At 39.1% G+C, this 25,194-nt stretch overlaps 1 protein-coding gene across 1 annotated transcript; it reads left to right on the top strand.

Moving 5' to 3' along the window:
• Nucleotides 1-12,448: 12,448 nt before the first annotated feature.
• On the top strand, nucleotides 12,449-25,111 carry cyp7a1b (cytochrome P450, family 7, subfamily A, polypeptide 1b). The gene is made up of 6 exons (XM_072687993.1): nucleotides 12,449-12,559; nucleotides 15,592-15,832; nucleotides 18,355-18,938; nucleotides 20,945-21,063; nucleotides 22,088-22,266; nucleotides 23,131-25,111. The coding sequence occupies exons 1-6, from the start codon at nucleotides 12,474-12,476 to the stop codon at nucleotides 23,461-23,463; spliced, it is 1,542 nt and encodes a 513-aa protein (XP_072544094.1). The 5' UTR covers nucleotides 12,449-12,473; the 3' UTR covers nucleotides 23,464-25,111.
• The last annotated feature ends 83 nt before the right edge of the window (nucleotides 25,112-25,194 follow it).

Here is a 25,194-nt window from a genome sequence, read left to right as displayed (position 1 = left end):
TCACAGCTCAACAACACAACTATTAACAGACATGTCATTCCTGTCCAATGAAAACCATGTATAATATATAATTTATAATTTATCTAAATTTAAAGCATTTCTATTGGTCCATTCATCTAGAATTATTTACATAGTGTACAGATCAGCTACAGGTTCAAACCATGAAAAAAAAAAAAAAGGAGATACATGCACAGCAGCGATAAACAGTATATGCTCCAAACTCCACTGTAATATTCAACACACACAACAAAAACTTTTCAAATGCAATTTTCAGCTTTAAGCAAATGTTTGGACACCCCTGTTCTTTGCTGAAGTTAACATAATTAGAAAACAAACCCACATATAAATGTTCCACAACTTTTGTGCATGTGACATTTAGCTGGCTGGCCTAGAGGAGGCAGTTTTGCTTACTGACTGTCTGACTATGTGAGTTAGTGAGTGATTGAGTGACTGATGAACCTTGTTGAAACGCACATGTGCCAAGACTGCCTTCTTGTTTACCTGGAAAAGGCACTTTCTCATTCTGACAATCTGAGGATTACATTTTTCCACAAAGCTAACAGGTATATTTGCTGCAGAGAGACATAATCTTAGGTAAACCGAAGTTGTGCAAAGACATTAGCATCGCAAGGCGTTAGCACCACTACTGCAGTGTTAGCATTACTACTGTAATCACCATTGCGGCATGAGTCACAAGCCATGTACATCAGGGTCTGGGCCCTTTACATCTAACAACATCTTAAGGCTCTGAGACCAAGGCTTGAGCCCTTAATGAGGCAGGGTCACATGAAATGGGTCAAATGGCAACCTGTGCTCATATAACTGTAATGTATAATGTAATTGTAAGTTGGATAATGCTAGCTCTCTCTGCTTACAATTTCTTTAATTCATTCCTGGCTGTTCAATTTATTATTATATAGCAGTAATTGACAGTATTCCTGGTTCAGTGTTTGTCCCAGTCATCATTTTTGTTAGTCCAAAAAAGGTCAGAATGTAAGAGCATAGCTTTAAGGTTACTATCAGGGTGAGCGTGAAGAGGATGAAGGGACATTACAGGATGAAGAGAGTAATGAGCTGGTCACAGGGGCTAGTTCAGCCAACCAGAAAATGAGTGTACACCAGAGGCTATTGCCATGTTGAAGTCATCTCAGAATTATGGGAATTATATGCTTCCAACTGGGAAAAAGCATCAAATGACACGGCATGAACAGACTTCACAGTTGGACGTGTGTAATTCTAATAGTTCAGAGATGACTTGAACATAGCCTAAAGTAGGTCAATGGTCCAGATTCATTAAAATAAGGGTGCGGAGGTAGGACCACTTTTTGCCTTTTACACCCTGATGAGTACAGTCAGTGGTGTCAAGTCTGGTTATGCGGGGTATGCATAGTGAATTGTCTCTGCGTTGCGCATTATCAAACATGTGATTGCCTTTGCTTCTCATCAATGCATAATTGAGCATTCGCAAAAGAATGGTAGAATAGGTGTGACACTCACCTAATCACTGTTAAGTGATCACAACCGATCTCCAAGCTCCAAGCAGTGATTAGGTGAATGGTGTTATTGGGATTTGTGTAATTCAGACACACACTATTCTGATTATTTGGAGGGGGTGGTGTTTTGATTTCATTCATTACGTTCTTATATGGTATACATATATACAGTACATATGGTCTTTCTAACAAAGCTGTTTAGAAGCCAGGTCTGATTATATCCACTCTGGACTCTTCTTGCGGTTGTTCATGTTTCAGTTTACTTGTGTAAGTGTCTCCCACTCTTTAAAAAATAAAGCTGGCAAAGGGGTTGCTTGAGGCAGCGGCACAGAAGAACACCTAAAGAACCTTTCAATGGATGCTTCTTTAAAGCCATAAAGCAGGGAGTGGGGGCATGAGGGACGGAGTCCAGCAGAGTTTGGTGATTAAACCTGGTCAATTAAAGAGTGAGTTGAAAGTGCAAAGCTGTGCAGAAATCCAGGCTTCCATGAGCACAATTCCACACCTTTGCCATGAAGCCCGAGAAATCCTTTTTGTAAATGAGTGTGAAGAACCTTTGGAAAGATTAAAGAACCTCCACATTATATAAAGAAGTGTTTTTTCTCCAAAGCTGTAGACAGCCAAACCAAGACCCATGAAGCATCCTTGTACTGGCAAAGCAGAGAGGAAATGCAAACTTAGGTAAGCTGAAGTTGTGTCTCCTTGCTCGATATATTATTGAAAAGGGAAGCGGTGCAAAGACGTTAGCATTGCTATTGTGGCTAAGGTAAAGGTGCGTATTTGTCATTGTACTATGTACAGCAAAATGCGTCCTCCGCATTTAACCCATCTGTGGTAGTGAACACACACCATTAGTGAACTAGGGGCAGTAAGCACACACACCCAGAGCAGAGGGCAGCCAACTCCAGCGCCCGGGGAGCAGAGAGGGTAAAGGGCCTCGCTCAAGGGCCCAACAGTGGCAGCTTGCTTAGCCCGGGAATCGAACCCACAACCCTGTTATCAATAGCCCGGCGCTCTAACCGCTGAGCCACCACTGCCCACAAACCATGTTCATGAGGTCTTTACATCTAAAAACTAGTAAATATGTGATCTTCATCTTAAGGCTCGGAGAGCAAGGTTAGAGTCCTTTACCAGGCAGGGTCACATGAAATCAAGGCCAAATCCCCTCTGCCATTGAGCCTAAGAAATCATTTTTGTAAGTGAGATGTAAGAGTATAAAGGACCGTCACATGATAAAAGGTTCTACATTGTGCAAAGGTTTTCCCAAGCTATATACAGCCAAGCCAAGAACCATGAGGGATCCTTATACTGGCAAAGCCCTTTTGAAGGTGGCAAAGGAAGCATAGCCATCTTAAAATCAGTAGTTTCTTGTCTTTTTTTTAATAAGAGATTCATCATAGCCAGTGAACATGCCTTTTGTATCTTAATGAAATATTTATAACAGTATTAAAAAAATAAAAATTAATTAAATGCCAGACTGTACCAGAATAAATGGTTAATTTACTGATCCGTTCAGTGGCTCTGCATGTTATTGTTCTTGTCATCCACATCTGCTGCAAGAGATGGGGCATACTGCCGCAGTCGCTGAACTCCACTTCTGTCAAGCATCATTGTGTTTGTCTGTGATGAGAATGCATTGTGGCTACTAATTAATATTTATGCATGAAGTAGGTGCATGCCCACGATAGCTTTGTGTAAACAAGTATTGTACTGTCTGCTGTCTATCGCCCATTTTTTCCCCACATAGGTCCAGAATCCTTGTGATGGCCCTGGATATGACAGCCCTTTGTTCAGTCTTTTTTGGGACACTGAATATGATGACGACCATATGAATATGATCGTGTCTTTCTGATGTGATGTGTGATCATGTGTTCTTCTATCATGTGGGGTATCGCATTGCATGTAGGAGGGGTTTGATTATGCTTATGAATGTTTTTCTTTAAATATTTAATAGCTTACTAATTTGATAAGATCACAACTGCTCTCCATTCCAAAGGATCTTAAACCAGTCCCCAGGGATCTCTAGATGGTCCGGATTGATTCAACCAAAACATTAACACCGCCTCTTTGTTTCTACACTAACTGTCCACTTTAATCAGATCCACTCACCCTACTGGAGCACTTTATAGTTCTATTATTTTCCCTAAGTGACACAGACATGGTGGTGGTGTATGAGTGGATCAGACACAGCAGTGCTGCTGGAGTGTTTAAACACTGTGTCCACTCACTGTCCACTCGGGATGGTGGACTATTCCCAGTGCCACCATCCACTCTGTCTGATTCACTCGTACCAGCACAGCACAACACTTCTCGACCATGTCAGTGTCACTGCAGTGCTGAGAACCCTCCACCCAAATACTGCCTGCTCTGTGGTGGTGCTGTGGTGTCCTGACCATTGCAGAACAGGGTGAAAGGAGGCTAATAAAGTATTCAGAGAAACTGATGAACTACAGTTCAGAAATTATAGAACTACAAAGTGCTCCAATATGGTAAGTGGAACTGATATAATGGGCAGTAAGTGTACAAGGAGGTTGATCAGTGTATGAACAGGGAAAGAAAAACTGTGGACCATTTCTATTTCATTTCATTTCATTCTCAGACTTGTCCACTGGTCCAAAAAGGTGCCACAAGGAGCCATAGAAATCACATTTGATCTCCTAAAGAACCTCCTGAAGAAGCCTTACATTTTTATTACAAGCATTAGAGTTTGTGGAGGTTCTTCACACTCACACATAGCTTTTTTTAGAGAGAACCTAAAGTTCTTTTCTATGGACTCACTCACAGAGGCCACTGTAGTAGTTTTTGCAAAAAACAAAAGAGTGTAATGCAGTGAAACCTAATAAGTGTGTGGCAGTGCACTTGCTTTTTGTGTCTTCCTCAAACCCTGTCATAGAGCTAAGACAGGGCTTCTGTTTTACAGTTATAAAAACAGTAATAAATGATACAATAGCTTTCCTTAATTAACTGTACTGACACTGTTTGCTCATACACTGCTGATGGTCATATGTAGTGAATACTAAAGGCAGTAGTGGGCACTGCAAACACATTTGTCCACTTTCACCAGAGCTCTGTCTCCATCTAGTGTCGTAATGTTATAGATAACAGTTTAGAGCAAAATAGAAAGAGGACATTTTACCTTTTACTTTAATTTACCTTTTCTCTCTCATATGTAAGTGTGTCATCATATAGAATTTTCATATATGGCAAAATATGCACATGTCAGTAAAGAACAATTATAGTTCACATATGATATATATGTGGAATATATTAAACATACATCTGATATGTAATACACATCATCACTGCCCCACAAAAACCTTGTTTATCCATTTTGCTGTTTAACTGAGTAGTAGTTGAAATTGATGAATGGGCCAATAGAAATGTTCCAAAATATTTTTACATGGTTTGGAATAAAATTTATTTACATTGACTCTATTAAAACATTTAAATTATATATATATATATATATATATATATATATATATATATATATATATATATATATATATATAATTTGTATATATAAAAAATTTGTATATATAATTTGTATATATAAAAAACACTATATTTAGTCCTTCTTAGGGACTCAACATGTCCAGTTGTGAAATTTCCCCGCTACTAAATATTCCACAGTCAACTGTCAGTGGTATTATAATCAAGTGGAAGAAACTGGGATCGACAGCAACTCAGCCACGAAGTGGTAATCAATGTAAAATGACAGAGCTGGGCCAGCAGTGTGTGCAGGGGTCAGCATTGTGTGCAGAGGTCACCAACTTCCTGAAGAGTCAATCGCTACAAACGTCATGTGGCCTTCAGATTAGCTCAAGAACGGTGAGTAGAGTAGAGAGCTTCATGGAATGGGTTTCCATGGCCGAGCAGCTGCATCCAAGCCTTACATCACTAAGCGCAAAGCAAAGCGTCGGATGCAGTGGTATAAAGCATGTCACCACTGGACTCTAGAGCAGTGGAGGCCTGTTCTCTTCTTTGTCTGGCAATCCGATGGATGAGTCCGGGTTTTGTGGTTACTAGAAGAATGGTACTTGTCTGGTACTTGACTGCTTTGTGCCAAGTGTAAAGTTTGGTGGAGGGGGGATTATGGTGTGGGGTTGTTTTTAAGGGATTTCTAATGCTTCAGCATATCAAGAGATTTTGGTCAATTTCATGCTCCCAACTTTGCGGGAACAGTTTGGGGATGACCCCCTTCCTGTCCCAACATGACCAGTGCACAAAGCAAGGTCAATAAAAACATGGATGAGCTAATTTGGTCTGGATGAAAATGACTTACCTCAACCCAAAAGAACACCTTTGGGATGAATTAGAGTGGAGACTGCGAGCCAGGCCTTCTCGTCCAACTTCAGTATCTGACCTCACTAATGCGCTTCTGAAAGAATGATCAAAGATTCCCATAAACACTAAACTCCTAAACCTTGTGGAAAGCCTTCCCAGAAGAGCTGAAGCGGTTATAGCTGCAAAGGGTGGCCCCACATCATATTAAACCCTATGGATTAAGAATAGGATGTCACTCAAGTTCATATGTGTGCAAAGGAAGGCAAGCGAATATTTTTGGCAATGTAAAGTGTATCTTGTAAGCAAGTGTGAAGAACAGAGTGTGGTTCCAGGTTTCTCTGGTTTCCCCTAGAGACCCCAGCCAACACATAGACGTGTTCAGTTTCATGAGCAGTTTATCTGATTTAACAGTGATAAAGAAGGGTAGATAAACCAGTTGGGAGTTGGAAGTTAACCACAAAGAATACTGAGCCGACATGGATAAACAGATTACAGATTTAAAGTCACTACTTATAATATGAATTTTATTTGTATTTATTCTGGTGTTGTACTGAGCAAATGTAACTGTATAGCAAAGTGTTTGTATGTGTTACATATAGTATATCAGTAATATTTCCTATCACATATTGTTAATTATGTTACACATACTGTACATGTTTGTATATGCTGATATATGGCTGAAACATATATCCCATGTTTAAAAATGGCCAATTTCAAATATGTGTCGAATGTATGTTAGATATATTCTAATATATGTCATATATTCAAAATCTGTATGTTGACATATATCTGATTTCTGTACAAAGCTGTAAACCATAGCGACGAGAAAGAGGTCAACTGTTATGTGTAGGGTTTTGTAAAGTGTTCAGCAATAGCTGTTGGTTGTAATTGAGTTATGCCATTAGGAAATGTCTAAAAGCAGTTTAACCACAAACGGCCTCACTGTTTTACGAAACACTGGCCTTCTGTTAGTCTGCCTAAAGAATAGGCACTAAAGAATAATGTTAAACTAAAAGGAATCTAACTGAATAACTCATTATGATAACTGACTGATTATACACTATATGGACAAAAGTATTGGGACCCCTGCTCATAATTTCTTTAGAATCAAAGGTATTAAAAACTGATCACTGCTTTTGTTGGAGTAACTGTCTCTTCTGTCCAGGGAACACTCTTTCTACTAGATTTTTGAGCATTGCTGTGAGGATTATTATTATTATTATTATTATTATTATTGCTCTTATTGCATTTAGCAACAAGAGCCTTACTTAAGTCAGGATGTTGGGTGATCGCCACCCCACCTCATGCTCAACGCCCTAACTCAAAAGTACTGGATGGAGCACTATCCATCATTCCAGAGAACACAGTTCCGCTGCTCCAGAGAGTCCTATTCTATTGGCAATAATTTACTACAGGGGCAAGACAATCTGCGTGTGTGTGTATATGCATCTGCACATCTGCGTCAGCAATGGGTCCAGCTTAAAGTAGCTGGATACATTCATTAAAATGGGTGTCCACAAATAATTGGACATATAGTGCAGCTGAAAGCTGCTGTTAATTAGTTACTCTTTTTGGTTGTCACTGTAAATAGCCAACATAAACATGATAGACTGTAGAGGTGTAATGATACACAAAATGAAAGATTAAATTTTTAGAAACAACAAAAATAAAGAGTGTAGATGGATATGTGCCTAGTGTTTGTATAGCATGGTTAATATGTTTAAAATATATTTTCACCAGGTGCACAGCTTACATAATGTACACCAAGGGTCAATTTCATTCTGGGTTTTTTTATGAAGATGAATTAGTCTAATGTGGCCCTTCTTGTGTCAGGAAATCATTCAAATGGACCATTAGAAACACTCCAAGATGTCTTTGATTTTCTATTTTATTTTAACTTCCATTGAAAGTTGAGAAGGCTTCTTCCTTGTCCTGTAAAGGTGCCATTTTGGACATATGAGTTTTTGTGTGATCGACAATGTATTAGAAAGTCATTATTAATCCATTAAGACTAAAAACTGTGTTCTACCTGACTGAAGGACTGAAGTGTTTCCCATCAACTGTCACATTAACATATAAAGTGGGAAAAAAGAATGTGATTGAAATAACGAATGTAGAGTATACAATAAATAAATAATACAATACATTTATACTCTCAACATTCATTTGACTGCTATTTCACTGACCTTCTGGTGGACTTTACATGGGGGGATTGCTTCACCTAAATCTAAGATTGGACATTTGAGAATTTTGATCATGCCCCACACCGCTTGCGTTACTTTTGACTTTTATTAATTTGAGAAAAGCATAAACTGCCTCACATTGAGCAATGTCCAACATTAGCACAATTGAAATAAAAAATGTTTGTTAGAATAATTTAATGCAAAAAAAAGTAGATTTTTTGCCTCTTAACCCCAAAAATGACAACCTCTACAATCAAGCCTATAATAGCTGTATAAGAACCCCAGACATTTGAATATGGGGATGTGCATAAGCCCCTCACCTCCTTGTTCACTTTGATAGGGTGCATCCAGATGGCTCATTGACAGTAGCTTCCAACAATGGAAATGTATAAGAGATCCTCAGAAGAGAGTGAGAAGAGTATGTTTTTATATCTGACTAAATTTCCAGTCCCAATGCTCCAAGATGAGCCTGGTCCAGATAGAAATCAACACCCGAACATAGCTGAGCCATCCCATAACTTAAGCATGTGGAAGCTGAGCTTCCAAGAACATAATATTGTGCAACACATGATGATTAAATCTGGATTCCTTGGAAAAGTGATGTGATATCTTTTCTTTGCTATGAATGTCAACCCATAGCAGTGTAACACTGCTGCATTATGTCTTTAACACATATTCTGGTAAACTCTATGCTATGATTAGCAAGCAGTACGTGGCCCTCTGCACTTGGATTGACCAATGCAGTTCTTATTCTCAACAACGCTCCCATGGCAATCACCTTCATGGTCAGCAAAAAGCATTTTGCCAACACAATCAGTATTCTATCCATTAACATTTTAGAGGGTTTTAGCCCTGTCATTTTATAAAGTTTGTGTAAATAAATGTTATATTAGAATTGGATCAAATGTGTTATATACAGCTCCAGGCCAGCTGAGGGCCCTGTTGATCACCTAGCTCATGCCCTGTATTCCTCACTCATCTCTTGCAAACACTTCTAAAACATCACAGAACACTCCCAGATAAATGGAGTAAAAGTGTATGTTACCCTATGTTGGTACCCTAAAGGACGTATGTGACTCTGGTTGGGGGTAAACTGGTCAAATGCAATGTTACAAGCCTATTTACAACCCTGTTATTTTGCCTCATTCTGAAACACAAGTGTGCGTCTTTTATGGAGGGTTTGTAGTAAAAAAATGACTTGTTCTGTTGAATTGTTCTGTTCTTTTTTGGCTGGTTTACGGGTAGTGTTGCTGTGCTCTCATTGTGTCCTCTCAGTGCGATGCACTGTTAGCAAACTGAAGAGATTGTAGCTGGTTAGCTTTCAGCTGTTCCCCCACTCGCTTACTCATCTGGTCTTACCAGAACAAAAAATGAGCCGGTACTGTCCCTTCTGATGTGTGTTTAGCTTCAGTTTGGTAGTCAGCTGAAGTAGTAGATGATGGAGAGAAGAGATGGTAAAAGCTAGTGTCAGCTAGTGTTAGCTTGTAGCCTAGTGCAGATCCCAGCTTTGGCTTTGTCACATGCCAGGTTTGACCTCCCTTTCTCAGTCTGAATTACAAGGCCTGGATCGCACAGCAATCCATCTTCTCATAGCTAACAAAGTCTGGAGGTGATGTGCTCTTTAGTTCTTCACCAGCTTTGCTTTCGGGGCTTAGTGTATGTTAATTTGGAGGGGCGTAAATAAGGGTGTTGGAGTTGACCTCTGTGATTTTTGAATGAAGAGATGATCGTTAGAGGTTCACGGTTTGTCACTTCTATGTGCTGATCTCTCATTATTCAGCTACACCAAATTAAATACAGCTTTCTATTCCAGGACCCCTTAAAAGAATCATGTACCTTTGGTGATAGATTTTATTTTTCTGCTAGAGCATCAACTGTATAAAAACAGCTATGTTCATCAGGCCGTACTATAGGCAACTACTCATCATATTTCACGCTCCATGTGTCACGCCTGCCCCTTTGTTTGGTCTCGCCATGTGCCCTCAAGCCCTCCCTTTGTTTGACAGTCCTAGCTCCACCTGTTTGTCAGTGTTTCCACCTGTGCCTCCTCACTAGCCACGCCCCCTTGGTAGTCCCAGGTGTTCCTTGTGTGTCTCTGTGTATAAGAACCACTTTGTTTCAACCTTCCTTTGTTTGGTCTTGTGCATGTTTTGTGTTTGTGTTTGGACATGTTGGTTTTACGGTTTGTAGACTTGGCCTGTTTGTTTGGTTCCTATATTGTTTGATTGGTAATCTCAGTGCTCGTTTGGTTTCTGTTTGTTTTGTTAGTTAGTCTCGGTTTGCTTAACCTGTTTGTTTTGTCTTTGTTAGTCTCCTTCTTAGTTTTAAAATGTTTGCTTAATCTGTTTGTTCTGTTTGCTTTCCTGTTAGTCTCAGTACATGGTAGGTTGGTTTGCCTGTTGATTCTGTTTTTGTTTGTTTCCTTTGTTAGTCTGTGTTTAGATTGTTCCCCAGTTAGTTTCCTTTAAGCCTGTTTGTTCTGTTTTGTTTTCTTTGAACAACCTGCGTGTACGTCCGCCTCCATCTCCAAGCTCAACACATTGTGACACCATGAAACACATTATTGCTCAGTAGTACGCATAAATTGTCCTTTAATATATTTGAGATTACTCTATATATATATATAGAAAAAAGTATTATACAAGTATAAAGGTTTTTTTGGGGAAGTGGGGAAGTGCACTATAATCCCCTGTGTTGCGGCCTAAGCTTTTGGCATTAGTTTTTTCACATTACTTTTACTTTTATACTTTAAGTAGTTTTGAAACCAGTACTTTTACACTTTTACTTGTGTAAAAAGCTTTAGTTAATACTTCCACTTCTATAGAAGTCTTTTTAAAGCCTACAGTCTTTTTAAAGTATCTACACTTCTACCTAAGTAATGAATGTGAATACTTCTGACACCTTTGTTTATTACACTATATATACCCACAGCTTTACTCCATACTCATAGACACCTGTGCTGTTTGGAGCCCTTACATTTATTTATTATTATTTGCCAGCCTTTGTAGTGTTTTGTGTATGTAATGCCCCTCAACCACTGTTGCGTTTTAAGTGACACAACAGTAGAAACACTTTTGGTTCCCTAAAGAACAATTTTGAAAAGGAGAAGTTGGATTGTAATGTAAAGAACCTTATATTTAAAAACATATTACATGATGTGGAAGTTCTTTAGAACGGAAGATTTTCCACACTCATTTGTTACACTTTTTTTTTTTACTTTACCAAGCACAAGCAGGCTGGCACTGCCACTGTACTATTGTTTAGCAGTGGTTGTTCAAGGGTTCTTTATTAAAGGCATTATGTATACATGTAAGACATTTAACAGACGCTCTTATCCAGAGCAACTTACAAAGTGGCTTTCGAGCATTTCCTTCAAATATGGAGGGGCTTGTAGGTTCTGTGGCTTTGTAGACCAGCGTCAGGGTTTTGAACTAGTTTTGAACTAGTGTATACTTAATACACTATACTATACTCAATATACTATACTTACTATACTCAATATACTATACTTACTTTACTTAATATAATATACTTAATACACTATACTGTACTCAATATACTCTACTTAATATAATATACTTAATACACTATACTCTACTCAATATACTCTACTCAATATACTATACTTACTATACCCAACATTATATACTTACTATACTTAATATAATATACTTAATACACTATACTGTACTCAATATTATATACTTACTATACTTAATATAATATACTTAATACACTATACTGTACTCAATATTATATACTTACTATATTTAATTCTACACTTACTATACTTAATATAATACACTTAATACACTATACTATACTCAATATACTATACTTACTATACTCAATATTATATACTTACTATACTTCATATAATATACTTAATACACTATACTGTACTTAATATACTATACTTTCTATACTTACTATACTTCATATAATATACTTAATACAGTATACTTAATACACAATATACTATACTTACTATAGTTAATTCTACTCTTAATATAATATACTTAATACAGTATACTTAACACACAGTATACTATACTTACTGTACTTAATTCTATACTTAATATACTTAATATACCTAATACAATATACTCTATTTAATATACTTAATACACTATACTTAATATACTAAGCTATTCTTAAGTTTAATGTGAAAAACGGAGAATTTTTGAGAGTTGAGAGTTGTAACTGCTGGCACACTGAGAGCAAAAAGATGGGGGTACTACTAGTTCTAAAAAAGGAGGTTCTTTGACTTGTTGGTGCTTTAGAACCGTGTTTAAAGGTTCTAATATTTAATAGAAAACACTGTTGTAGAAAAATCGCCTTCTGTGGGGTCTTCACACTCACAAGACATGCCCAGTGGATTAAGCTTTAGGTTCTGGAAAGGAGCTCAGGGGGGCGGGGCCTGTCAGAAAACGGGCGGAATATAAAAGCATTAGAGGTTCGTCCAGCTGAGGGCTTGGACCGAGACAGAGACGAGAGCAGACAGCGAGACATGGCTACCTGGCTTCTCGTCGCTGGCTTTGTAGCCACTGGACTTTTTTACCTACTGCTGAAGATCAGCGGGGAGCTGAGGAGGAGGTGAGTCGCCTCAACGACCTGCATTCAGAGAGAGAGAGAGAGAGAGAGAGAGAGAGAGAGAGACTCTGAGTTTAACGTTGTTTGCGAGCTTTTTGGGCGAGTCGAATATGAATGTTTTATGCCCATATTTCACATCCCAATGTTTTAAAAGAGCCTAATAGCTCTTAAAGAGTTTAGGAGAACGGGGTTGGGATTCCCCTCAGTGCATTTTCACCTCCTGGTGTGAAGCAATCTCCTCATAAAATAAATAAATAAAAATCGAGCTTCAAGCGTGCCTTTGTTCTTGACCTGGTTCAGAGTTTTGCTCATATTTTAAAAGGCACACACCCTCTTTTCTGTGTCCCTGAGGTCTACTTTTAACATCTGTGTGGGTTAATTGTCCAAAACAAGCCATTTTTACATGATTACAGTTCATTACAGTTAAACATACTCTTTAGGTTACTGTACTTTTTTAAGACTGGTGTATTTAACTGAGCACTTCTCTGATTGGCTGCTCGGTGTTGTGTAAAAACACTCCTTATAACTTCAGTGCGACTAGGCGGATTTATCGCTGCTGTTCCGCAACAACCTCGCATCTGCAAGTTGACGAGCTTACGAGAGACTGGCCAAAACCTTCCTAATTTTCAATGGAAGTCGGTGTAAAAAAAGATTTTGTGACAAATCAGTTTGGAGCGTTTCTATTGGTTCAGTTATTTGACTCAATGTGAAGATTTGTATGACATCACATTCAAAAAATCATGAAAAACAGGCTGTTTTGCAGCACAGTATCCAAGACGAGACAGGAATGGTATTCACCATTTGTGTTGGACACAGATGGAATTTGGCCTTCGCCTTTAACTCATCCGTGCAGTCAAAACACACAGCATACACACTAGTGACCCTGTCATCAATAGCCTGGTGCTCTAACCGCTGAGCCACCACTCCCCACATAGCTGTACTGTCTGATCTGGAGACAGAATGGTGTGTTTTGAAATATGAGAAACTGTTCATCAACTGAAAGAGAAGGTATCTCTTTACTTGGATGGTCCATTATACTGCAGATGCCTCGTAGATGCTCACCTGACCTTCAACTAACATTCAACTGAATATGTATTAAATGCGACTGAACTGTAGGTTAAATGTAAATGACTGTACCATGAATGTAACCCAGCACCTAACATCAACTTTAACCTTATCCCCTGAATGCAAAAGGGCTTATTACACACTGAGATGTGTTACTCAGTAACTACAGGGTCTTCTGTACACACTGGTGAGGCTAATCCTTGATAACAGAAGGCTTATAGGCTTATTAAAGGCCTTAACTTTGAATCATCCATAAATTCTAACCCTAATCTTATCCATAACCTTACAGCTAACCCTAAAAGTGTATGGTTAAGGGAAGGGTTAGGCTTAGGTGTTTTCCATGATATTAGCCTTTTTAAAGCTGAATACCACTGACATACTAATACATGTACTGGTAAAACTGGGGCGGTGGCTTTAGGGAAAATTAAGGAAAATCCTCAGCTTTAAATACAAAGCAATTCTGAAGCGACTGAAGGAAACCACTCATAGACTGTAAATAGTTTGCTTTTGACTCATTACAACTTTCACTATCTATTCAGTTAAGAATAGTAGTATGCATTCCCACCTTTTCTAGCAACACCAAAACACCAAATCTAGCAATCAACAGATGTGTTGACTGAGGCATAATTGTAGACAATCAGTACCACAGAGCTAGAATCCTTGAAGAGGCTTTTTTCCCAAAGTAAATTTCGCAAGCCTGTGTGTGAACAGACTCCTGGATTTCATCCATTTTGCTTTCTCCAACACACATCTGAATCCAATTCAGTTGTACTGGATATCTGGGAGAGTGAAAATTTCGTAATATCCAAAACCACAGGAATGAGGATGCTGAAAGCTCACATTTGATGAAATCTAGTTGCGTTCATTCCCACGATAATCCTCCTCCTTTTTTATGACTCAGTTAGGTTACCTTAGCCTCCATACACATTTCGGTCTGCTGTGTCTGGAGGTGTGTCGTTCAGCATGCCCTAACAAAGTGAAAGTTACTGAAAGTTCCCACGTAGGATTCAGACATCTGGAAATTAAAGTTGTGTAATAACTTAGCAAAATCTTTGTAGATCTTCAAACATTTAATAAATTATAAAAAAATGAATAATTGCTTGGATTTGACTGTTATTTTAGACCATTAGTTGATTATGTTTTTTTTTTGCACTTTGGTAGAGCAGAACATTAACACCTGGCTGGATTACTGTTCACATTTTCCATGACATATCTACCAAAGGCAGATTATATTTGTCATTCATTTACTCTGAACTTGGATACGCAAAAAGTGCATCATTGCTGTCTGGTGAAATCTGGTGACAATTGTCAATTTTCATTTTGGAAAATATATTGCAGAAAAAAAACTGTTGCAGTATTATTTTCCTCAATATCGTGCAGCCCTCTTATCATCGCAAACCTTTAAAAATCTAAATGTTCCCTTTTTGTTTTTTTACATAATTTGATTCTGGCAGATGTCCTTTATGTTGTGACCTCTACACTGACTTTCATTCAAAGTCATTCTCCTGTAAAGCTGACATTGTGGAGATACAAGGTGTTTGTGTGACAGTGATGATATATAATATATATATATTATATATATATTATATTGTGGTTGGTGTGGCGCAACAGATAACACCACTATCTGCCACTGAGCTGCCACACCACGTGATTCCCGGGCTGGGTGACTATGCTGCGCTACACCAATAAGAGTCCTTGGGCAAGACTCCTGACACTACACTGACCCACCTTTATAATACGAGTTACCTTGTAAGTCGCTCTGGATAAGAGCGTCTATTAAATGGCATAAATGTATATGTATGTTTCATATCTTTTTATGTTTATTTATCGTTAAGGCTTTGGATATCATCGTCGGTCCACCATTCCAATATCAGCACATGCATGCTTTCACCTTAGCTTATCTGGCTTCATGATCGTCGCATGTTTTATCAGCATTCTTCATATGTGTATATTTGTCTGTGTATGTACAGGCAGCCGGGAGAGCCTCAGCTTGTGACGGGTTGGCTCCCATTTTTCGGTGTTATGCTGGACTACGCTAAAAGTCCGCTGGGCTTCCTGCAAGCAACTCGGCAAAAACATGGAGACATCTTTACATGTAAGATTGCGGGGAAGTACTTCACCTTCATCATGGACCCCTTCTCGTTCCCAGTTGTGCTGCGTCAGGGCAAAAACCTCGACTTTCACACGTTTGCCATGGGTTTCTCTCATCGGGTAAGATCGCAGTGTGAGTCTGCAGTTCATTGTGTGCCCTCTTGGGAAGGTTTTCTCTGCAAGTTAAGCATGACCTTGAACACAATGTGCTCTCTGCTCCCTTATACCTCCTCACTTTTTATCCAAATTTGGGTTTCAGCAGTTAGATCAAGGCTAACATACACGTCTTTGTCTCGGCCTCTCTCTCTCTCTCTTTCTCTTTCCCTCTCTTTCTTTTTTTTCAAAGGCACTGTTTAAACACAGGTTGAGCACAGGAAGTACTCACTAACAATTGATGGAAATGCTTCTAATGATGTATAATGGTGAAAAATTCAAACATTTATTACATAATGATAATTACTGCTTTATTCAAACAGGCAGCAGACAATTGTTTTTGGACGCTTGCCTTTGAACTCTACCACAGCGGATTTGAAATGAAGCAATCATTTGAGCACACGCTCCACCTTAAATGATGCAGCTGCTGCATTCTGGTGCAGTAGCTCAGCGGTTAGAGCGCCGGGCAATTGATAACAGGGTTGTGGGTTCGATTCCCGGACTCAGCAAGCTGCCGCTGTTGGGCCCTTGGGCAAGGCCCTTTACCCTCTCTGCTTCCTGGGCGCTGGAGTTGGCTGCCCACTGCTCTGTGTGTGCTCACTGCCCCTAATTCACTAGTGTGTGTGTGTGTGTGTGTTCACTACCACAGATGGGTTAAATGCAGAGGACACATTTTGCTGTACATAGTACAATGACAAATACCTTTACCTTTTTTACCTTTTTAGTATATGTCTGATACTGCAGCACAATTTAAGGTGGAGCAGAATTTTGTATAAGAACATCCGGGTTGTACGTAGGGTAGCCTATGTATGTATGTACTTTGCCGCTCACCTCTAACTCCCTCTGCAGTCTGTACAGACCAGGCTGATTTCTTAGGTTTGGGAAAGCATGCGTGTTTTGGGGTGTGTTTGGTTTGGTCCAGCAACAGGCTGCTTTGTCGTCATTTAGAGTGAGATGCCCATTTTTATACAAATCAGCAAAACTTTTGTACAAGTCAGGAAGTGTGACTCCGACTTAAATGTCCTGTAGTGTCCCAGATAAAAGCAATATTAACTTGAGAATGGAGAAGGAAACTACAGATCTAAAGCATACCACATCATCTGTCAAACATGATGGATGCACTGTTATTGCATGGCCACTAATGGCTGCCAAGAAAACTGAGACACAGGCGTTTATATTGATAGTGACAGTTCGTAGAATTAGCAGCATAAATTCTGAAGTGTATAGAGCTGTCCTTGTTTGCTCAGATTCAATCAAATGCTGCATCGCTGACAGGACAGTACAGATGTGCAGATACAGTGAACCCAAACACCTCAAGGCGGAGGTTCCTTAAGGCAAAGAACTAGTTCCTGAATGGTCGATTTAGTCACATGCCCTCAGCTCAACCGAGCATGTTTTTACTTACTGAAGTACAAACTAGGCAGACATTAAAAGTCCAAACTGAAAGCAGAAAAACCCACAAACAACAGTAATTGAGTGCGGCTGCAGTTAAAGCCAAATCATCTCAAGGGAGGAAACTCAGCATTTGGCTATGTTCATGGTTTCAAACTTCAGGCAGCCATTGACTACAAGTAATTTGCATGAAAGTATTACAAATAGTCTTTATATTCATAACTGTGTTATTTTTAATCCTTTGACAAAAATTAATCATGGAAAAAGCTCTGTAATTCCTAAATGCTTAAAGCAGTATTTTTATAAGGCCGCATTCCTACACTGGGTTTACTGGTAATAAGTAGTATTAATTAAAAAAAAGTAATAAATAGTATTATTTTTGTTGACTAAAACCATTTGCCATTGTACAAAAAATAGACTACATACGACAAAGTTAAAAATAGATTACATTTTTTTACATTTTATCAAAAACAAAAACTTTTTTAAACTCCTTGTTATGAAACATGTAGTTGTTTAGCATTCAAAAATACTGTTATTATGGTGACATATTTGCCACCCAGTGCATTGTGCATTCCAATTGTGGCGAGCCCCTGTGAAAAGGGGCATGGCCACTGTGACCTGGTAGGCAGCGAGGCTCAGAGACAACACAAACATAGGGCTCAAGTGACTCATTTACATTTATGGCATTTAGCAGACGCTCTTATCCAGAGCAGCTTACAAAATGCTTTGCTATTTACCCAAGAAAACCGTAGCTAGTTAGAATAGAGTAATAGTTCAAAGATACCTTTAAGCTTAGACATTACCAAATAAGGTCACCCTCCACCACACCCAAATGAAAACACTCCCTCTTATCTCTTAACTCTCTCTCTCTTAAGTCTCTGTCAGAGACCCTGGCAGCAGCTCAGTCTGTGCTTATGCCGTTCAACTGGGCTCACTACACTGAAGGACCACAGGTGAAAGGCATCAGGGTGGTGTAGGGTGGCACCGTGGGTGGGCCTGCGGCTCACTCCCGCCTCTTCACCGCCACACAATCAAATGATTAGTAAAAGGTTTAGGTTTAGGAGGTTTATTCAGCATCGTTTCATTTTATTTTGCAGGTATTTGGCCATGCTGATTTCACGTCTCCAGTGTACAGCGACAGCTACAAAGACGTCCACTCTATTTTCAGACAGACACTACAAGGCCCGGTCCTTCAGCAGCTTTCTGAGACCATGCTTGACAACCTGCAGACGGTTTTGGGACGATACCTGCCGAGTGAATGCAGTTGGATAGAGGAAGGACTGCAGTGTTTTACCAACAGGATCATGTTTGAAGCTGGGTTCCTCACACTGTTTGGCAAAAAGAATGGACTTTTACAGACAGGGGTTGTTGGTATATGCATGCAGAAGGCGAAACAAGATTTCTTGATATTTGACCGGGCCTTTCCTATACTGGCAGCGGGCATGCCCATATCACTGTGTGTGCGTGCATTGCGAGCCAGGGAAGCATTAGCGGAGAAATTGTTGCATGGTGAACTTAATCAAAGGACACTTATATCAGATCTGATTCAGCAAAGGATGGAGGCTTTTGATCGCATGAACTTGGATGAGACGGGGAAAGCGCGCACGCATGTATGCATGCTTTGGGCGTCACAGGCCAACACACTGCCAGCTGCCTTTTGGAGCCTCTACTATACACTGAGGTAGTGCTAAAAGCAAACTGCACAAACGTCTACAGATTTGTATTGAAGCAATGGCTTTACGAGCACAATTCTATTTATATTTATAGCATATTGTAAGCATTGTGGAAACGGTATGCCTACATCCTCATAGATTTACCTGAAACTGCATATACAGTGGTGCTTGAAAGTTTCTATATTTCTGTATAAATGTGAATTAGTTCTAAAAAGAGAGACAAATCAAGCAAATGAGACACACACAAATATTAGACTAATAGGTCCAGTTCCTCAATTTATTGAGAAAAGTGATCCAGTATTACATATCTGTGTGTGGCAGAAGTGTGTGATACCTTTCTCTTTATCTGATTGATTATGTTGGTGGGTTTCCTCCTATGAATTGCTTGCTTCAGGTCCTTCCACAGCATTTCTATTGGATTAAGGTCAGTACTGTTGACTTGGCCATTCCAAAACATTAAACATCCTGCAATTCAGCTCACAGACAGATCCTGGCATTTACATTTGCTGGTATAATTCAGAATTCATTGTTCCATCAATGGCAAGACATCCTGGCCCAGATGCAGCAAAACAGGCCCAAATCATAATTCCAGGGTATGGTTTTTATGCTGGACTACAGTGATTTCCGTTTTAAAAAAAACATAATGCTTCTTATTTAAACCAAAACTATCTATTTTTTTTATAAAACATTATTTCAACAGCCTTCTGGCTCGTCCATGTGATCTTTAGCAAACTGCAGACGGGCAGCAATGTTCTTTTTGAGAGCAGCTGCTTCCTCCTTGCAAAGCTTCCATGCACACCACTATTGCTCAGCATTCTACTGATGGTGGACACATAGACATTAACATTAGCCACTGTGAGAAAGGCCTTGTTGCTTAGAAGTTACCTTGGGTTTCTTTGTGACCTTGTGGACTATTTCAAACCTTGCTCTTGGTCAACCACTCCTGGGAAGATTAATAATGGTCTGACCAACAACTCTTCATTTGAGTTCCTCAGAAATCTCCTTTGTTCATGCAATGATTCACTTCCACATGAAGATCAGACTTCTTCTTTAAATAAAACAGGGCACCCACTTACACCTGATTGACATCCAGTTGATTGAAAACACCTAAGTCTAATTCACCTTTAGATTATCCTAATTGTGGATTCATTTAAGAAATGATGCTAATCCTAAAGGTTCACATATTTTGCCACTCCTAAATGATATTGGATCATTTTCCGCAGTAATTGAAAGTCAAATATTTTTGTCTAATTTGTGTCACTTGGATCTACTTTTAGGACTTGTAGAAATATAGAAATATAGAACATTCTAAAGGGGTCACACACATTACATTGAAACCACTGACAAAGGAAGTTAAGTGAAAAGACAACTGGGCAACCAGCGACAGGGTCATGGGCACTAAGACTCATTGCTGCGATCCATGGAAGCCCAACTTCACAACTTACAGGACTTACAAGGATCTGCTGCTAACATCTTGGTGCACACATGCAGCTTGTCTAGTCCCTCTACAGAGATTCTACCAATAGAATAGCACTCTCTGGAGTATATAAACATAAACCCACTGGCCCCATGCCTAATGCCAGGTGTGGGCTAAAGGGGTATAAAGCTGTGGATGCATGCCATCAAATCCTCATGAATCCTGGACAGTAAATACAGTTACGCCAACAAAAGCAGGATAAACTCTTTTAATTTCCTTGATTTTAGGAGAAACAGAGGTCCCAATACTTTTGTCCATATGCACTGCACATTTACCAGTGTACAATTAACACGTTTGGTGTTACATTAACACTGTGCTTGCTAATATTTAACATTCATTCTGTTTATTCAACACTAGAGGTGTTGATTTAACGCTGATAAATTTGCTGCATAGTGCAGCTTTGTGCAGACCTGCAAAAACCAGACATGTCTGGGCTGATCTCCTACGTTCTAAAATTGAGTAGAATACATTTTTTGACATAATATAATTTGCCATTTCATAATGTTGTTTGCTTTTGCATGTGTTCTGACTGTCAAGATGTCCAGAAGCTCTTTCTGCAGCCCGAACTGAGGTGGACAAGGTCTTGCAGGATTTTAGAGATCATGACATGCCAATCAGCCTCTCAATAGAGCAGCTGAACTCCATGACTGTGCTAGGTGAGTACTTTGATTGACAAATACGGATAAATACAAATATGCTGGATTAAAGTGTATAAAACAACCATTTGAAATGTAAAAAATCAGCTGTTTTAGACTGTTTTGGAGTTCAGATGAAGGATCATTCTGATTTAGTAACATTCAGGTTGAGCAATTGCAGTTTCAGTATTACAGCTCTCTCTGCTGCTTTAAAAAAATCAGTCTTAAAAAAAAGCTAAAAAGACAAACATGACAGCTATTTATGTCTGAGTTCCTTCCATGACGAAGCAAGAGCAAAGAATGAGTCATTTTGCCACAATCAGGGAATTTTGAAATGTTGTCAGCTAATAGCATTACATTGTGATACTTCCTTTAGAGAGCAATTACGTCCCAAAAAACATTTGTTCCACCTAACTGGTTTCAGCAGAAACCCTCATTTACTAGGACGAGTGGAGGAGCCCACCAACAGGGCAAATGTACCAGGCTGCTGACAGTGTGTAGGCAGTGATCCAAAGAGCACTTGGCATTGGCAGACATTCCTAGATCAAGCTGGAAAAGAGCAAACCCTAAGTGTGAAGGCACAGGGTTTGGGGGGGGGGGGGGGTGAAAGTGAAGACGAGCAACTCTTTTCGAAGCTGATAGCAGTGCTTTTACAAAGGTGCTGGAAAAATTGTCAAATCAAAACCTTGTCATTTCAAAACCTCCCTTTTTTTATTTTTTAAGTTTTTTTTTGCTCCATTTGAAAAAAAATATCACCTTTATCTACCATTCACTTACCATTTCAGAGATTTAGTTTTGACTACACCCTTAAAAAGGGTTCTTTAATTAGTGGTTCAACACAAAGCCAACTCCAGTGTTTAAAATGTTCTTTGCCAGGGTTAAATGGTTGGAAAATCTTCTTACAAGAGCCTTTTGCATAAGGGTTCAAGACAGACCCTTTTTTGCTAAGAATGTAAGCTATTAAGTACCGGATGTAGATGTTTATACAGGAAGGGTCACTGCTAGGGCAGATAAAAATGTGTGGGTTTATTTCTTTATTTTGCAGAGAGTATTATCAAAGAAGCTCTACGGCTGTCCAGTGCCTCTATTATGATACGAGTTGCAAATGATGACTTCATCCTCACACTGGACTCTAGTAAAAAAGCAGCCATCAGGAAGGGAGATTACATTGCCCTCTACCCCCAGCTCATCCACCTGGACCCTGAAGTCTACCCTGACCCCATGGTAATTCCTCCAGACCTTTGCATTTAAACTGTACTGGTTCAGCTCACGTAAATGAGTGACTAATTCCAGTTGAGTCATAGGACACATTCAGCTGCACAGTAAATGCCCATGATTCAGTTTGTTCTCGAAGACGCGTCATTACCCCCATTACTTGTAAATCCCTATTATTTAACATCTCATTGTTAATTTGACAAATTCCAGGTCAAAGAAAGGGGAATTCAAAAGAGAAGTAAAACTGCAGTGTGGGAAAAGCATCTTTCTTCAGCTTTGATCGTGTTGGTTTTTGGTCACCACAGAAGTGAAAATACTTTAAAAATGAAACAAGCTTATATACAATCTGAATCTATTGGTGTTAAAAGGTATTTCTATGAAATATTGCAGAATATGGAATTTAAATTTTGAATATTTAATTTAGAAAACAAAAATGAGTGTATCGCCTAACCATTTACAAGCATTTTTGTCATTGATGGTTATGCATAACTTGTATTAAAACACATGTTCTTTCTCTAATATCAGCAAAATAAATATTTCGCTGATTAAGCACTGCAGTTTCTTGTGTGTAAAGTCCAGACACCTTTCACTGGAAAAAAAATGCTGAAACTAAAATGAGTCAAAATGGCTTTTACTGTGATTTGCAACAAAAGCCTGCAGATACTGTATAGGCAAATGTTACTTCGCCTTATAGCATGACTTATAGCAGGACTTTGGGCGTGAGACTCATTTTCAGAAGCTACACAGTTCAAGCCTTCCCACCTCTACCTGTCTCTGCATGTGTAAATATGTGACATAATCTGCGGAAAGCTGTAGTTAAGTGGAGATATTACAGTGATTACTCATTCATTTTTGTGTCTCTCTCAACTGTAGGAGTTCAGGTATGACCGATATTTGGACGAGACAGGCGAAAGGAGGAGCCAGTTCTCCAAAAACGGACGGCCACTAAGAAACTACCTTATTCCATTTGGTTCTGGTGCCAGCAAGTGCCCTGGTCGTTTCTTCGCCATGAATGAGATAAAGCAGTTCCTCACAGTAGTACTCTGGTACTATGACTTACAACTCATTGACCCCAACACCACACTGTTACCAGATAGTACCCGTGCTGGCCTGGGCATTCTACCACCCATGCAAGATGTGCGTCTGAGATACAGAGCTAGAGGAGAATGGTACAGAGAGAGGTGCATGGAGGAAAGGGCAAACTGAAGCAAGGACAATGTTGCTGAGATCTGGACAAACACATCTGGACCACAGCACTAGAAGAATAGAAGCCTAAAAGAACAGGTCTACACATGAACTTTCACTGGGCGTTGTATGAGGTAACCCTACTCTAACGCTGTGCCTTGCAGGTTCACAAATCTTTTACAGCCAATTGTAATTTGGAATTGTGGTATTTTTGGCACTACCGTTCTTCGACAATTACTAGACCTAATATCAAGTACAGGTACAGTCTGGATATTTTGTTTATATGTACAGTACATAAGTAGTTCAACAGTGAGACAAATTCTGTTATGTTGTTTCGGTAACTGTTGAATGTAAAGTTTAAGGTGCAAAATGAAGGTGGTTACATTTCTGTTGGGTGAGCCATGTAGGACACCCAGCCATTTTTCACATTTTTCATTTTACATTTACATTCAGTCCTGTAAGCAGTAAGGCAGTTAGAAATCTTACCCGAGAAATCATTGGCGTACTGTGGTGTGCTTGCCCTGCTTGGGAACTGAACCCTAGTCTGCACTAGGGAAGGCTCTACGCTACACCAACCGCACTGAGGGACTACTGAGAAAGCCTGTTTCAGGAGTTCTTTAGTCATTTAATAAATTAACATAATCTAATACCTCCGTAATTGATGACTGAGTGATGTCGGAGACCCATGGACATCACCCTATGCTGAATATGTTCCCTACTGATAGCTTGCCAAGCCTTGAATACAGCCTTTTCTGTTCTTGCTCACTTTGGGAGCTTTCAATTCTCAGTCTTGGTTTCACTAATTGAAATGCTTGATAAATGGGGTTCAGGTCAGGTGACTGACTTTAATCAGTACCATTCCACTTCTTGGCTCTGAAAAATTCTATAGTTGCTTTAGCTTTTGTTCATTAGTGTTAAATAGGAGCCGAGAACCCAGCGTCTGTGAGGCACTTAGATTTGGCCCGTCTGAAAGTTACCTTAATCCCCCCACTGCACCTAATAAGCGAACAAATATATTTTATATTATATATAAATTCTTACTTCTTTTTAAATGGCATTTCCGAAGTCATATAGATTAATGTGATACATTAAAAAACTATGCGAAGCCTATTTACCATCTTTATGCACTTTCAGTAAAAAGTTCCATAACTACTTTTGAATCAGAGCTAAAGTTCTGTCATTTTTACTTCTGAGTTTGATCAGTTGTTTTTTATTATGTTTAATGTGTGATTATTTTGCATATTTTTTCATAATATTGTTTTCCCTGTTTGTATATAAATTATATTATGGTTCAGAATTCTGTACTTTTGTAGCCATATCGGTGTGTGTGTGGCATTTGTTGATAATGTCTTTGTTTCAGACACTGCATATTTGTGAATCTGCTGCTGTAATGTGAAAGTCGAACACACTTCTTGAGGTAAAACACCTTTCTTCAGAAATAAACATACTGGCAGAAGCAGAACACTGTAGATATTATTGTCAGGAGCAGAGCACATACTTTTTTAATGCTCAGGGGTTCAGGAAAACTCTCTTTGTCAGCTGTGTTTGTCTTTACTTTTTATGTATTGTTTTCAATGTGAACTGTCAACATCATGATTCAGCAGATATGTAAGCATGTTTTTTATGTTTTGATAACCATGACAAAAATAAACATTTGAACATGCTGGGATCAGTATGCACTAGCTGATTTGTTAATGTATTGTGGTGTGGTAGTGTTTTAGTTCTATTCAGCTTTTTATAAACTACAGAAGA

Source organism: Salminus brasiliensis, chromosome 9 (assembly GCF_030463535.1).
Source record: "Salminus brasiliensis chromosome 9, fSalBra1.hap2, whole genome shotgun sequence".
NCBI classification, from domain to species: domain Eukaryota; kingdom Metazoa; phylum Chordata; class Actinopteri; order Characiformes; family Bryconidae; genus Salminus; species Salminus brasiliensis.
The sequence above is the reverse complement of the archived record's forward strand: the minus strand, read 5'-3'. Positions and strand labels throughout refer to the sequence as shown.

Bases quoted from the DNA above. Each gene is read 5' to 3' on its own strand.
- cyp7a1b (XM_072687993.1), top strand. From the start codon at position 12,474: ATGGCTACCTGGCTTCTCGTCGCTGGCTTTGTAGCCACTGGACTTTTT. The intron at 12,560-15,591 runs GTGAGTCGCCTC...GTGTATGTACAG, and splicing joins AGCGGGGAGCTGAGGAGGAG to GCAGCCGGGAGAGCCTCAGC. The intron at 22,267-23,130 runs GTAATTCCTCCA...TCTCAACTGTAG, and splicing joins AAGTCTACCCTGACCCCATG to GAGTTCAGGTATGACCGATA.